Source organism: Trichechus manatus, unplaced genomic scaffold (assembly GCF_000243295.1).
Source record: "Trichechus manatus latirostris isolate Lorelei unplaced genomic scaffold, TriManLat1.0 scaffold00001, whole genome shotgun sequence".
In the NCBI taxonomy this organism is placed as follows: Eukaryota; Metazoa; Chordata; class Mammalia; order Sirenia; family Trichechidae; genus Trichechus; species Trichechus manatus.
This window is the reverse complement of record NW_004443937.1, coordinates 25,600,275-25,615,340: the sequence shown is the minus strand read 5'-3', so window position 1 is coordinate 25,615,340 and position 15,066 is coordinate 25,600,275. Positions and strand designations below refer to the sequence as shown.

Genomic DNA, 15,066 nt, shown 5'->3' with positions numbered 1-15,066 from the left:
GAAATAACAGCTATTACCTTTTATTATTATTTTTTATTGTGGTGAAACTATACATAAAACATACTGCAGCTCAACAATTTCTACATGTACAATTCAGTGATACTGATTACATTCTTCAAGTTGTGCAACCGTTCTCACTACCTTTTTCAAATCATTCCACCACCATTAATATAAACTCAATGCCCCCTAAGCAAAAACTCCCCCTTTCCCTCACTCCTGGTAACTAGTAATAATCTTTGGTTTCCATATATTTATTGAGAATTTAATATAAGTGAAATCATACATGTAAATGAGATCCTACAATATTTGTCCTTTTGCATATGACGTATTTCACTTAGCAGGATGTTTTCAAGGTTCGTTCATGTTGTGGCATGCCTCAGGACTTCATTTCTCCTTATGGCTGAGTAATATTCCATTGTGTGTATATACCACATTTTGTTTCTCCCTCCTTCTGTTAAAGGATCTCTAGGTTGTTTCCCCCTTTTGGCTCTTGTGAAAAGTACCGAAATGAACATGTCTTTTGACATATGTTCTTGTAAACATTGTTCTCATACATGCACATATTTTTGCACAAAAAGTGGGAGGTGGGGGATGGTTTGCATTTCAGATACTCACTCTGCAAGCAGGATTGTAGGATAGAAGAGGGCCAACAGCAACCCCTTGGAGGCCCACCAAGATTTAGAGGGAAGGCAGAGAAGGGCACCAGTGAGTTATGGTCAGAAAGTCAGAAGGAGAATGAAGAGAGAGGCCAGCGTGGTTCCCAGCTGGGACCCAGACAAGAGCTTACTGGCCACAGAGCAGATTCATAGCCACATTCAGGGCAGCACAGGCCTCATACAGTGCACGCTGAGGATGTGGCTGACGAGGTGCCAGTTCATCCAGGGCCTGCAGGGAGGCCCTCCTGCTGCCTCTCATGCCTCCCTTACTCCCCTCTGCAGGGTAACTCTGGCAACCCCCTCATCTGCCAAGTGAACAAGACATGGATCCAGGTGGGGTTGGTGAGTTGGGGCTTCAGCTGTGGCCGGTCCCGGTTGCCGAGCATCTACACCAGCACCTCCCACTTCACCCAATGGATCAAGAATCAGGTCTCCGACGTGAAGTTCTTCAGTCGGGCCAGCCCTGCCTTCTGGAGCCCGGTCTTCCTCACTGGTTACATTCTGCTGGTCTCTTTGGGTTCCCTGTGGCTCCTGTGAGCAGTGATTCCTGAGTGGTTACCCCTGAAGGCCGAGTCTCCCTCCTCTCTGTTCTGCCTTCAGGAGAAGTGGAGACCAGAGAGGCACAGAACATCAGGGCAAGGTGTCCTTGGGGGAGGGTCTCAGAGCCACTGTTTTCTCTGTTGTTCAATGAAGATGCTCTTGAACTCTGAGCCACTGAAGTTATCTTTCTTCTCAACTTTGGCCGAGCCCCTGAAATCTTTCAGATATGGCTCCTTCCCACCACCCGCCAAATAGGCCTGGCTGTCCTCTTAAGCTGAGCTTTCCCAGATAGGGACACCTGGATATAATCCTATGTCTGTCTGGCACTTACTGTGTGACCTTGGGAGATTGTTCTCTTCTTGGGTGGCAGTTCCTTTTCTGTAAAGAGGAGTTTGGACTCTGTGATTCCCAGTGTCTGCTTAGTCACCCCAGCATGTCAGCAATCCTCACGGTCCCTGTGGCCCTCCCATGGATCTCTGACACACACTTTCCCTAAGGCCCTCCTTTGAGGGTTGGCCTTATCCCAAGAAACTCATGATGACCAGATTGCAGACCCTCACTATGGACTGTGTTCCGGAGCCCCTGGGCATCTCCCAACCCCTCATATCCCCCTGAAAGGTCTGCAGAACCTGACCAGTTCTTCCTCCCTCCCTTCCCCAACCAATGTCCTGGCAGGGCTGGGGGATGTGGGGGGCAGGGCTCGCTTGGATGAACTGGTGTGGTGACTGCACTCTGAGCTCCTGAGCTGCCTTGGTGACCATCAGGTCAGACACTGGAGAGAGAGGACCGGCTGGCCCAAGCTAGCCCCACTGAGGGAGACAGCACCCCGCCTCCTGCTTGCATGTACCTTGGGGGCTCCTCACATCTGGTTGCCTCAGATTCCCAGCGGCCAGTCACCTTTGTCCCTCAGGTGCAATGGGTGCAATTCACTGCCTTCTCAGAGACTGGAGCACTGTATGGTCAGCCTGAGTGTCTTTCCCAAGACCACCAAAACCCAAAAACCAAACCGCAACCAAAAACAAACCAAACCTGTTGCTGTCGAGTTGATTCTGACTCACAGCGACCTTATAGGACAAAGCAGAACTGTCCCATAGGGTTTCCAAGGCTGTAAATCTTTATGGAAGCAGACTGCCACGTCTTTCTCCCGCAGAGTGGCTGGTGGGTTCAAATTGCCCACCTTTTGGTTAGCAGCCTAGAGCTTAACCACTGCGCCCCCAGGGCTCCTTCCCTCCCAAGACCAGGCCCTTGCAAAAGTTAGAGTGTCCTAGGTTGATTTACCTCTCACCTTATCTTTTATTAGGCTGGGATTTCCCAACACCTTTGAACCAAAGGTTCTTGCAGGAGTTCCCCACACTACTTTTAAAATGTATTATCCAACTGTGTCAGTGAACCATTGAAATGTTCTCAAAATTCCAGCCTGCACAATGGTTACCATCCCTCTTTCTCTGTGGATGGAAACCTCACCTTTTGCCATCTTTCCTAAGCAGATGGATCTGTGAGGGAGGGGGTGGGGATGGGGATTTGTTTAAAATTATGCAATTTTTAAACATTATTTAAAACGTTTTAATCTGCTTACTTTCAGTGCCCTAGGTCAAAGCCCCACTATAGTTACCAAGCTGGAGGGAAGGTGGGGCCACTTCCAGATCCTGGATGCCAGCCCAGAGGTTTGGCTCTCATCTCATCACAGGAGGGGCGACAGCATGAACCCCGCCAGGGCAATGGGCTGCCAGGGGTCGGGGGTGTGTGTACGGGAACTGGCCAAGAGGAGTGAGAGAAGGAAGGGCCAAGGAGGGCAGAGCTGTGGCCAGGAACAGGGTAGCCAGCAGGGCGCCATCAAGGCCAGATAGACATCTGTCCGGGAGGTGTAAGGGAGGTGAGTCACTAGGGGCATCCTCACCGGCCAGACACCAGGAATGCCACCAGGGGCAGCCACTGGGGGGCGCTCTCGCAGACTGGCGACGCGAAGCTCAGTCCCTGGCAACCACTGGGGGGCGCCGTCGGGGGCCCGGCACCAGGGGCGCCCTCTCGAGGGAGCACCGCGGCGCTCTGTCCCGGGATGGAGTCCTGGTTAAGGACACGGGCCCACGGGCAGGGTTCCCAGAGCCACCGGCCATCTGCCCCCTCCCATGTCTGTGCTGTTTTCCTGCTGCTGCTGCTGCTGCTCAGGCTCGTGGGTGAGCCCTGCCCCCTGCCCCCGCTCCCTCAGGCCCTCAACCTGCCCACCTCTGACTCGCTCTGTGTCCTTCCGCAGGTTGCTTGGGCGTAGGTGAAGCCTGGGGGGCAATGTCCACGGCCCCTAGGCCTCGTCTTCCGGGACAGGACCTATCCACCGATGATTCGGCCTCAACCACCCAGGCGTCGGCCTCAACTAGCCAGCCGTCCCCTCATAGTAACCACACATCAGACTTACTCCCCTGTGAGTACCCTGCACTGGGGGGAGGGGCGGGGCGTGGGGGGAGGGGAAGGGCGCAGGCGTCTTAAGGACCTTTGATCCCTGGGGCAGAAGACGGGAGGAAGTGGCGGGGATAGGGTGGAGATAGAAGAAATCTTCCTTCTCCAAGTGTTTATTGAGCACCTATTGTGGGCCAGGAAACCCCGGTGGCATAGTGGTTAAGAGCTACCGCTGCTAACTAAAAGGTTGGCAGTTCGAATCCACCAGGTGCTCCTTGGAAACTCTACGGGGCAGTTCAACTCTGTCCTATCCTATAGTGTCGCTATGAGTCGGAATCTGGGGGATTGTGGGCCACGCCCTGTTCCCACCTGGATCCTGGTGAGGCAGGAGGCAAGGGAAGTTGGAGGTGAAGGTGATGTGGGAGGAGCGGCCGGCAGCGCGTTCCGCCTCCGGAGCTGGCTCTGCCTTTGCAGAAGTGGGGGGTGTGGGGGGGAGCCCTCCGCCCTCCCAGGCCCTGCCCCAGGCGCTAACCTGGCTCCGTGCCGGGACCTCGCGGGTCTACAGGATCACTTTCAGAATCGGTGCTGTGTGAGCCTTCTCGTGGGAGTCTCCCAGGCACACCTGCACGACGTTCTCTTGAGCAGTGGCTTTCATACGTGCTTATCTGCGACCCACAGGAAGAAATACATCGTATCCTGGGACTCAGTGCACACAGTTTGTGGTTGTTCTTAGTTGCCTTCGAGTCGATTCTGACTCATGGCCACCCCATGTGTGCACACTAGAACTGCTCCTAGGGATTTCAAGGCTGTGACCTTTCAGAAGCAGATCGCCAGGCCTGTCTTCCCAGGCGCTTCTGGGTGGGTTTGAACCACCGACCTTTTTCTAGTAGTTTGAGTGCACACGATTTACTGCCACAGAAAGTCTCACAAACAGAACTCAAGCTCTGTGCTGTGTATGCTGATATTCCCTCACCTGTGGTATCCTTCACAAAAGCTGGTCGCGTCCCCTAAATTGATTTCACAACCCGCTAATCCATTTGGAAAACACCTCAGAGTGGGACTGCTGGGATGCTGGGTGTGGGCATCTTCAATTCTGAAACTGTGTTCCAAAGTGGCTGCACCAGTAGACAATCCCACCAGCAGTGGGAGAGCGTTCTGAGGCGACAATCGTCACCATCACACGGTATTGTAGACATTTAGTTTTTGCCAGTCGGATGGTGCGTGATTTGAGTCTGCGCTTTCCTGGGGACTAACGGGGCTGATCAGCTTCTATGTTCCTTCACCACTGGGGTTTCCTCCTTGCCATATGCCTGCCCATTTTTCTGTTGAGTCATTGACCTGAGCTGCCTAGAGAAGGGCGAGGGGTCTGCCTTGGTGGAAGTAGGGGGCACCTGACCACTGAGAAAGGAGAGGGAGGTGAGAGTGGAAACATACGGAAATGTGGATGCGTTTGTGCAGGGTCTGGTGGGAGCTGAGGGGGTGCTTGTCCAGGGTAGAAGGGCCAGTGGTGCATTGGGCTGGTCAGTTGGGGATGTTTGGGGCCAGGGTTTGGGAACAGGGATAAGGATACCTGGGCAGGGCTGGGCACCTGCTGAGGCCGGACACATGGCATCATTCCCTGTGGAAGAGGGGAAAAGGAGGACGATTGGGTGGGTGTGGCTGGAGGGGTGGGAGGTCAGGGCTGAGGGGAGGGGAAGGGATAGGGGGTGCAATGGGATATGGCTGGAAGGGCCCATCCCTCACCAAGCTCTTGCTTCCTCCTCAGCCTGCGGCTTCTCCTTTGAGCGGGATCCTACTCTCAGGGACCCGGTGGCCATGGCTAGGCGGTGGCCGTGGATGGTCAGCGTGCGGGCCAATGGCACTCACATCTGCGCGGGCACCCTCATTGCCTCCCAGTGGGTGCTGGTTGTGGCCCACTGCCTGATGAAGTGAGTCGGAGCCCAGGTGGGTGGCGGCGGGGCAGACAGGTGTGACATCCCATCCAGCTGGCCCATCAGCAGCAGCTGGGCCTTTTGTGGAGCACCACAGTCCGGCCCAGCCTCACCCAGCTCCTGCCCCTTAGTGATGTGCCCTCATTCCACACATAGGAAATGGAGGCTTGGAAGCCGTTTGTCCAGGCCTCCTTCCTCCTCTCCACAGGAAGAGGCCCTAGTTCTTTCATGCCACAGCCTATGCTCCCTCTTACTCATTTATTCATTCAACCCTCATTCATTCATTCTTTGGCACCCATTTGAGCCAGGCCCTGGACTGGGCACTGGGGGCAGAGAGGAGACAAGTCATTCCTCTCAGGTAGGTAGGGGAGACAGCCAAGAAGACGGAAGCTCACAGGGCAGTCTGGTTGGTGTGAGTACAAAGGAGTGGATGTGTCGATGTTCTGTGCCAGGGAAGTAGCTTGGGAGCAGCATGGATGCTGGCTGTGAGGGCTGACCAGTGGAGAAGCATGTTCCAGGCCTAAGGACTCAGAGGAGGATGACAAAAGAGGAGGCTGGAGAGCAGAGCTACGGCTGATTCCATGGGCCTCGACCACCTGCCAGGGGCAGCATGGGGTGCTGGAAAGAGTCTAGAGTTTAGAAGCAGAGAAAACTGGGTCTGGATAACAGCACCACTTCCTAGCTGTTTTGCGTTGAGCGGATCACTGGGCTTCTCTGAGCCTTGGTTTTCACCTCCATAACATGAGTGTTGTTGGGAGGTCCATACCATAGAGTGTGTGTGTGCAGGGCCCTCTTCACAGCTGTTGTGAGGAGGAGGCTCAGGTGGGGGATGGCCTGCTGGGATTTTCTCAGAGGGCAACAGTGGGGTGGAGGGCAGGGATTGGAGGCTGGGGCAGGGTGCCTGGAGACGACTGCAGACCACCCTTGGGATTCTTCTAGGCGTTGTTGTTGTTAGGTGCTGTTGAGTTGATTCCCACTCATAGCAACTCTATGCACGACAGAATGAAACACTGCCCGACCCTGCGCCATCCTCACAACGCTGGCTATGTTTGAGCCCATTGTTGCAATCCCTGTGTCAATCCATCTCATTGAGGCCCTTCCTCTTTTTCACTGACCTTCTACCTTATCAAGCATGATGTCTGTCTGAGTTATCTAGGGCTGCTATAACAGAAATACCACAAGTGGACGGCTTTAACAAAGAGAAATTTATTCTCTCACAGTCTAGTAGGCTAGAAATCCAAATTCAGGGTGTCAGCTGTAGGGGAAGGCTTTTGCTCTCTGTTGACCCTGGAGGAAGGTCTTTGTCATCCATCTTCCCCTGGCCTAGGAGCTTCTCCATGCAGGAATCCCCGGTCCAAAGGACACACTCTGCTCCCGGCACTGCTTTCTTGGTGGTATGAGGTTCCCCTGTCTCTCTGCTCACTTCTCTCTTCTTTCTCTTGTAAGATAAAAGGTGATGCAGGCCACACCCCAGGGAAACTCCCTTTACATTGGATCAGTGATGTGACCTTAGTAACACCCTAATCCTCTTTCGCATAGCCTAATCTTGCCTCATTAACCACAGGCAGAGATTAGGATTTATAACACAGGAAGATTACATCAATCACAAAATGGAGGACAACCATGCAATACTGGGAATCATGGCCTAACCAAGTTGACACATATTTTGGGGGGACACAATTCAATCCATTACATTCCACCCTTTGGCCCCCCAAAATTCATGTCCTTGCCACATGTAAAACATATTTACCCCATCGTATCATAGCAAAGTCTTAAATCAACTCCAGGTCCAAAATCCAAAAATTTCTCTTCATCTGTGAAATCTAGAATACAAATTATCTGCTTCCAAAGATACAATGGTGCAATAGACAGGCACAAGCTAGACATTTCCATCACAAACGAGAGAAATTAGAGGGAAAGAAGGTATAACAGGCACCAAGCAAGTCAGCAGAACATATTACATTAGCCATCAAGGCTTGAAAATAATCCTCTGCTGTCTGAGACAATTTACGCAATGGCCCTGCCCTCTAGACTCTAGGTATTGGTCACACTCCGAATTCTGAGTGGAGGCCCCTCGGCCCTCCATCTTCCAGGCCCACTGGGACAGCAACTCTGCTCCCTCAGCTTTAGGTGCACCCTTCTCCTAGTCCATGTGAGTGGCGACTCCACCCTTAGAAACACCAGAGGCCATGGCTTCACCGTTTGAGACCCCAGAGGTTGTGGCCATACCTTTTGAGACTGAGGCAGCTTGGCTTCCTGTGTTTCTTGTCTCTTCCTTCTGCTTCCTGGTTTCTTGGCCTGTCGGCCCTTTGGGCCTCACCGCCTGTGTCTGCCCTGCTGGGGCAAGTGTTCCAAAGCTCTGTAGCACCACCGATAAGTGCCTGGAGGCACCCCACTCCAGCAGTAAACTTTGACTCTCAGCTCTCTTGCTCCATGAGTTGGCAAGCCTAGCTCCACTGATAGTGCCTGGAGGCATCCCACTCCACCAGGAAGCCTCCTGCCAAAAGCACTCAGCTCTCTTGCTCCGTGAATTGGCTCCAGTGCTGTCTCACTCTGGTCTTCCAGTTCTGCTGCTGCCAGTTCTCTCCTGCTGCCGGTTCTCTGCCACTGCTGGTACTCTCCTCACTTCCTTCTGAGTCCTCACCAGAATTATCTGGTGTCCATAATTCCACCAACAGTCTCTTCAAGGCAACTGCTTCTACATTTTAGGTATCTGTTAGAGCAGCATCCCACTCCCGGTACCAAATTCTGTCTTAGTCATCTAGGGCTTCTATAACAGAAATACCACAAGTGGATAGCTTTAACAAAGAGAAATCTATTCTCCCACAGTTTGGGAGGCTAGCAGTCCAAAAATCAGACTGCCAACTTTAAGGGAAGGCTTTCTGTCTCTGTGGGCTCTGGAGGAAGGTCCTTGTCATCAATCTTCCCTTGGTCTGGGAGCTTCTCCGCACAGGAACTTCAGGTCCAAAGGATGTGCTGTGCTCCCAGCACTGCTTTCTTGGTTGTATGAGCATGTCTCTCTGCTTGCTTCTTTTTTTTATATCTCGGAAGAGATTGGCTTAAATTGTAGATTAATCTTGTAGATTGAGTTTACATAACTGCTGCTAATCCCATCTCATCAACATCATAGAGATAGGGTTTACAACACATAGGGAAATCATATGAGATGACAAGATGGTGGACAATCACACAATACTGGGAATCATGACCTAGCCAAGTTGACAGGTATTTTTTGGAGGCACAATTAAATCCATGACAATGTCCTTCTCCAGGGACTGGTCCCTCTTGATTAACATGTCCAAAGTACATGAGATGAAGTCTTGCCATCCTTGCTTCCAAGGAATGCTCTGGCTGTACTTCTTCCAAGACAGACTCGTTCATTCTTCTGGAAGTCCATGGTATATTCAATATTCTTTGCCAACACCATAATTTAAAGGTATCAGTTCTTCTTCAGTCTTTCTTATTTATTGTCCAGCTTTTGCATACATATGAGAAATTGAAAATATCATGGCTTGGGTCAGGTGAACCTTAGTCCTCAAACTGACATCTTTACTTTTTAACACTTTAAAGAGGTCTTTTGCAGCAGATTTGCCTAATTGCAATACATCTTTTGATTTCATGACTGCTGCTTCCATGGGCATTGATTAAGGATCCAAGTAAAATGAAATCCTTGTCTACTTCAGTATTTTCTCTGTTTATCATGATGTTGCTTATTGGTCCAGTTGTGAGGATTTTTTGTTTTCTTTATGTTAACGTGCAATCCATACTGAAGGCTGTAGTCTTTAATCTTCATCAGTAAGTGCTTCAAGCCCTCTTCACTTGCAGCAAGCAAGGTTGTGTCATCTGCATATTGCAGGTTGTTAATAAGTCTTCCACCAATCCTGATGCCCCCGTTCTTCTTCATATAGTCCAGCTTCTCCGATTATTTGCTCAGCATACAGATTGAAAAGTAGTGAAAGTATACAATCCCGACAGACACCTTTCCTGATTTTAAACCACACAATATCCTCTTGTTCTGTTCGAACAACTGCCTCTTGGTTTATGTACAGGGTCCGCATGAGTACAATGAAGTATTCTGGAATTCCCATTCTTTGCAATGTTATCCATAATTTGTTATGATCCACACAGTTGAATGCCTTTGTATAGTCAATAAAACACATATAAACATCTTTCTGGTATTCTTTGCTTTCAGCCAAGATCCATCTGACACCAGCAATGATATCCTTTATTCCACGTCCTCTTCTGAATCCGGCTTGAGTTTCTGGCAGTTCCCTGTTGATGTACTGCTGTAACCATTTTTGAATGATCTTCAGCAAAATTTTACTTGTGTGTAATATTAATGATATTGTTTGATAATTTGTATCACCTTTCTTTGGAATGGGCACAAATATGGATTTCTTCCAGTCAGTTGGACAGGTAACTAACTGTCTTCCAGATTTCTTGGCATAGATGAGTGAGCACCTCCAGCTCTGCATCCATTTGTTGAAACATCCTGGTTGGTATTCTGTCAATTCCTGGAGCCTTGTTTTTTTGCCAGTGCCTTCAGTGCAACTTGGAATTCTTCCTGCCATACCATTGGTTTTTGAGCATATGCTACCTCCTGAAATGGCTGAATGTCGACCAGTTCTTTTCGGTACAGTGACTCTGTGTATTCCTTCCATCTTGTTTTGATGCTTCTTGTGTTGTTCAGTATTTTGCCCATAGAATTCTTCAGTATTGCAACTCGAGGCTTGAATGTTTTCTTCAGTTCTTTCAGCTTGAGAAATGCTGAGCGTGTTCTTCCCTTTTGGTTTTCTAACTCCAGGTCTTTGCATATGTCATTATAATACTTTACTTTGTCTTCTCGAGCCACCCTTTGAAATTCTTCTGTTTAGCTCTTTTACTTTCTCATTTCTTCCATTTGCTTTAGCTACTCTATGTTCAAGAGCAAGTTTCAGAGTCTCTTCTGACATCCATTTTGGTCTTTTCTTTCTTTTTAATGACCTTTTGTTTTCTTCACGTATGATGTCCTTGATGTCATCCCACAATCCCTCTGGTCTTTGGTCATTAGTGTTCAATGCATTAAATCCAATTTTGAGATGGTCTCCAAATTCAGGTAGGATATACTCAAGGTCATATTTTTGTTCTGTGGACTTGTAGGCGTAACGTTGCCTATTCTGTGCTGGTGGGGAGCCCAGAAATGGATGAGCCAGCACAGCATGCCCGCAGTGTCCCAGTGGGCCAGGTCATCGTAAACCACAGGTTCCGGTCCCGGCGGTACTGGTCATGGGTGGGCCGGGCCCACAATGTCGGCCTCCTCAGGCTCCAGTCGACGCTCAAGTACAACAAGTATGTCTGGCCCATCTGCCTTCCTGGCTTGGACTTTGAGGTGAAGGACCATTCCATCTGCACTGTGACAGGCTGGGGACTCCCCAGGATTAATGGTGAGTCGGAAGCCTCCCAGGCTGGGTGGTGAGGGAGAGGACCTGGGTGTAGACTGGGGTACTATCATGGACAAACATTCTGAGACACCTTCCCCAAGGAGCCCACTGCCCCCTGGGTCTCTCTATTGGGGTCTCATCTTTGAGGCCTCCTTCTCCTTAAGGAGCTCAACAGTGGCTGACTCATGGCTGCTCGGGCCTCAGGGGATACCGATTGTCCCCAGGCCAGGGCATGTAAAGAGAACTTCCCTGAAGGAGTAATATCTTGCAGTCTAGACAAAACCCTGGGACCCCAGGGTACTCACAACCAGAAGCAGAATGTCCAGAGTGAGGGGAGCAGGGTTCTCTGTCTGTAAAAACTCCCAGAGGATCTCACATGGGTGGCTAGGGGCAGTCTGCACCCAAGGTTGGGAATCACTCAGGACCCACTCAGAGCTCTCCCACCCCTCCCACAAGTGGTCCTCAGTCCTGTGTCATCCCAATTTAGGAGCAAGGTTTAAAGAGCAAGTGTGTTCTCTTGGGCGTACCCAAGGGTCCATTTTCTGATGGGCCCCAGGGACATCCGCTCCCTTCAGGGAGCCCCCATTCCTTTTTCACAAGGGTGGTGCCCTTCCCTGTGCCTCAAGGAGCCAATTTATTCGCAACAGCCCACAGGGTTGCAGCCCAGGTAGGAGGCAGTGGGGTCAACTTTTCGTTATCCCTGCTGTGGCCTCTCTGGGGAATGGCTGGGAATGGTTTGAAGTCTTCAGTCCTCCAAGAGCTCAGGCCAGGGACAGAGACACACAGTGGGGAGGGGAGTAGGCAGTGCCTGGGCTGCATGGAGGGGACTTGGGAAAACTCAGAGGAGGAAGTGGCCTTTAGGAAGAGCTTGAAGAAGTGGAGGGATTTGGACCTGAGAGAGGTTTGGCAGGCATTCAAGATAGAAAGGATGACAGAAGCAAAGATACTAAGTAAGAATGGAGGAGATATTAAGGAGAAGCCCATTGAGCTCAGGGTGTTGGACTCTGCGGGAAGTGAGATTAGGGCCAGCAAGGCCAGATGGTGGGGCAGCCTTCTCTGGGGTCTCTGTATAGAGGGGCCCTTGGGAACAGGTGGTGGGCCGTGCTTGGGGAGGTCTCCATGGCTGCTGTGTAGCAAGTCATAGAGGCTGGAGGAGTTGAAAAGAGCAGAGGGAGGGTGGAAACAAGGCCTGTGGCAGTGGGCAGTAGCCAAGTGGCTAAGTCTGAACAAGGGCCCCTGTCCCACAGGTGTATGGCCCCAGTTCCGGTCCATTCAGGAGAAGGAAGTCACCATTCTGAACAACAATGAATGTGATCAATACTACCACCGGTTCTCCAAAATCCCTACTATGGTCCGGATCATCAACTCCCATATGCTTTGTGCAGAGGACACCGATAGAGATAATTTCTGCTATGTGAGCCCCTCTCCCCCAGTTCACTCACCTCCAGTGCACCTGGCCAGGAGTGGGAGGAGGGATGCCGGGGAGGCAGGATCTGAGGGCTGCAGGGAGGACAAGGAGAGGGAGGGATTGGAGAGGGCATGAGTGGGGATGAGCAAGGGGAACATGGGAAGATGGGGGAAAAGAGAGATGGGGGTAGGGATGGAGGTTGAAGGTGAGAGATAGCAATGGGGGTGGGAGTTGGAAGGCGGATGTTAGAGAGCTGGGGTTGGAGGCTTGGTATGGGAGAGACGGGGGATAAAGCAAGCCCTTTGAGGAAGGTCTTCTGGGTCTGGGCCTCGAGGCCCCCCTCAGCTATGTTGATGCTGGAGGGCTTTGGAGAAGATGGGGTGTGAGGGCCACTTGCTTGTCCCTGAGCTGGGTCAGGTATCCCTCAGGCCACACCTGGTCTCCCTGACCCTGTTTGCCTATCCTTTCCCCAACAGGAGAAGAGCGGCGAACCCTTGGCCTGCCCTTTGGAGAGCACGTGGTACCTGGTGGGAATGGTGAGCTGGGGCCCAGGCTGCAAGAAGGGCGATGCTCCACCCATATACCTTCAAGTCTCCGCCTACCAACAGTGGATCTCGGCCCGCCTCAACGGGCAGTCCCGGACCCTGCCAGCCCTATGCAGGGCCCTGCTTTTGGCACTCCTGCTGCCCCGCAGCTTCCTGGCCGCTCTCTGATGCTCTGCGTGCTGTCCCTGGGAGCACCCTCTTTCACCCAGACCCTCCTCGCCCTCACAGCCCTGCAAGGCAGGGCAGAGACTAGGCGCTCAATTAAATGCTTCTCTTCCCCATGCTTCCTTCTTCCTGGGCCTCAGAGGCCCCTTGCTTTGTGGACCTGCTCTAGTGGGAGAAGGGTAAGCCCAAGGCAGGTGGGACGGGGGAGTCCAGCCAGTATATGCTGAAAACTGCAGAACCCCCAAGGATCTGCCTTCCTCCAAAGGTTTGAGTGGCTCTCTTGGAAGGTGGAGGGAGCATGAAGGGGTCTCATGATGCAGGGCCCAGAATGTACTGCCCAGACTGAAGCTGGGGTGGCCAGGGCAGACCTTGAGGCTGGGGTGAGGGTCACAGCTCTGTCTGGGCCTGGGAGGTGAATGTGTTTTCTGTGATACTCTAATGGGAGTCAGGCTCTTCTTGACTTTGTTCTGCCTCCTGGCCAGTGGCTAGAGCACACCCTGTCATTGCCCCAGGAGTGCCACAGAGAACCACAGCTTTGACTGTCCAGCCTTGCCCCCTGCTTGGAGGCTGGGGGAAGTGATCATTGGGGTCAGCCATCATCCCCACCATCAGCAGCCATGCCTGCCCATGAAGGACTAGTGGAGGCCCCAGGTCAGAGGTCAGGGAGCTGCCAGAGCGGATGAAGCCCAGGCTTGGACTTCCCCCAGGTTCCACCCCTGCCTGTCTGTATGACTCTCTGGGTTTCTGCTGCCTGGCCACATAGGAGGGCGCTGGCCTTTATGGGGGGAATGACCTTGCTACAACCCTACATATGAGATGTACATAGGCGGAACCTGATGGCAGAAGTCAGCCAGCTCTTCCCACCTGGTGGTGGTGTACTCAGCTTCTAGCAGGGCCTTCTGCAATCTCTCTGCTCCCAAGACCCTGGGGTCCCCCTTCTGTCAGCCTGGATCCCTCTCCTTGTATAATAATGGTCTGGATCCAGGCTTTACTCCTCTGTGTTTCCAGCACCGGGGTCAGATCGTCCAAACAAAACAAAAAACCAACCCGTTGCTGTTGAGTCAACTCCAACTGAAGGCAACCCCATGTGCTACAGGGTAGAACTACTCCATAGGGCTTTCTTGTTTGTAATCTTTATGGAAGCAGATCGCCAGACCTTTTTTCTGTGGCACCACGGGATGGGTTTGAACCGCCAACCTTTAGAATAGTAGTTGAAGGCCTATTGAAAGCCATGGTGTGGAGCAGAGGCGATTCGAGAGCAGCCTTATCAATCCAGTACCCGGTAGAGCACACAGCTTCTTCCCCAGTCCTGATGCCTTGCCTCTGACAAGGGCTAAGGTGGCTTTAGCCGCCCCTCAGCCCCTTGGCCACTTACTCTCTCTCGAGCGCACCCTAATTCAGGCCACAGCCTGGCCTGAGCCACCTGTTACCAACATCCCCTTCCACATAAGTGCTTCAGAGATGGAACTTCCTGGGGAGTCATGTCAGGAGGCAGTTTTCTGTGCGTGGGTCGGAGAAGGCACTCAGCTTTATTTACAAATCCCTGCAGGCTGCAGAGGCGGCGAGAGCTTTCTCAGCAGCCTCCCCCAGCTCGGAAACCTTCCTTGATGTCTCCTCGGTCTCCAGGCCCTGGTCTGAGTGCCTCAGCCTGTCATTCGATGCCATGATGGTGGGGGATGAGGTGGGAGTGTTGGGTCTCTGCGTCTACTCTCCCCAAGGATTCAGCCACCATGCGGTTGTTTGGCCTTTGCCTTCAGATCAGCATTGCTTCTATTAAGCCCCCGTAGGAGAAAGTGGTAGAAGAGGAAGCTGTGTGCCGTTACATTCAGCAGGCGGAAGGCTGGTTGCCATGTCAACCCCAAGCCGCCCCTTGCCGTGACCACCTAGGTCCCTGAAACCTTCCTTCACAGGTGGGCATAGAAAGGGCCACCCAGAACAGCCTGAGGCCCCCTCAGGTTCTTAAATATTTCCTGGACTCCTAAGGACAGTCGCCAGGCCCCAGCTTTCTCC

The 15,066-nt window shown here is 52.0% G+C and overlaps 2 protein-coding genes across 2 annotated transcripts in view; both read left to right on the top strand.

Moving 5' to 3' along the window:
* The window catches only part of LOC101360623 (Putative serine protease 46), a 38,537-nt gene extending 37,344 nt beyond the window's left edge, over positions 1-1,193 (top strand). Inside the window, exon 5 of the mRNA XM_004368713.1 lies at positions 939-1,193. Coding sequence (XP_004368770.1) covers positions 939-1,193 — 255 coding nt within the window. The remainder of the gene's footprint in view (positions 1-938) is intronic.
* Positions 1,194-4,655: 3,462 nt separating this feature from the next.
* PRSS50 (serine protease 50) lies at positions 4,656-13,098 on the top strand. Its single transcript, XM_012554692.2, has 5 exons — positions 4,656-4,770; positions 5,353-5,515; positions 10,658-10,941; positions 12,186-12,352; positions 12,823-13,098. Exons 1-5 carry the CDS (start codon positions 4,656-4,658, stop codon positions 13,057-13,059), a joined length of 966 nt encoding a protein of 321 aa, XP_012410146.1. The 3' UTR covers positions 13,060-13,098.
* Positions 13,099-15,066: the final 1,968 nt, after the last annotated feature.

What these genes read in the sequence shown, in the direction of transcription:
- PRSS50 (XM_012554692.2), top strand. Translation starts at nt 4,656, where the DNA reads ATGCTGGGTGTGGGCATCTTCAATTCTGAAACTGTGTTCCAAAGTGGC. An exon ending in ACAATCGTCACCATCACACG is followed by an intron (nt 4,771 to 5,352) that starts GTATTGTAGACA and finishes CTTCCTCCTCAG; the next exon opens with CCTGCGGCTTCTCCTTTGAG. An exon ending in GGGACTCCCCAGGATTAATG is followed by an intron (nt 10,942 to 12,185) that starts GTGAGTCGGAAG and finishes CCTGTCCCACAG; the next exon opens with GTGTATGGCCCCAGTTCCGG.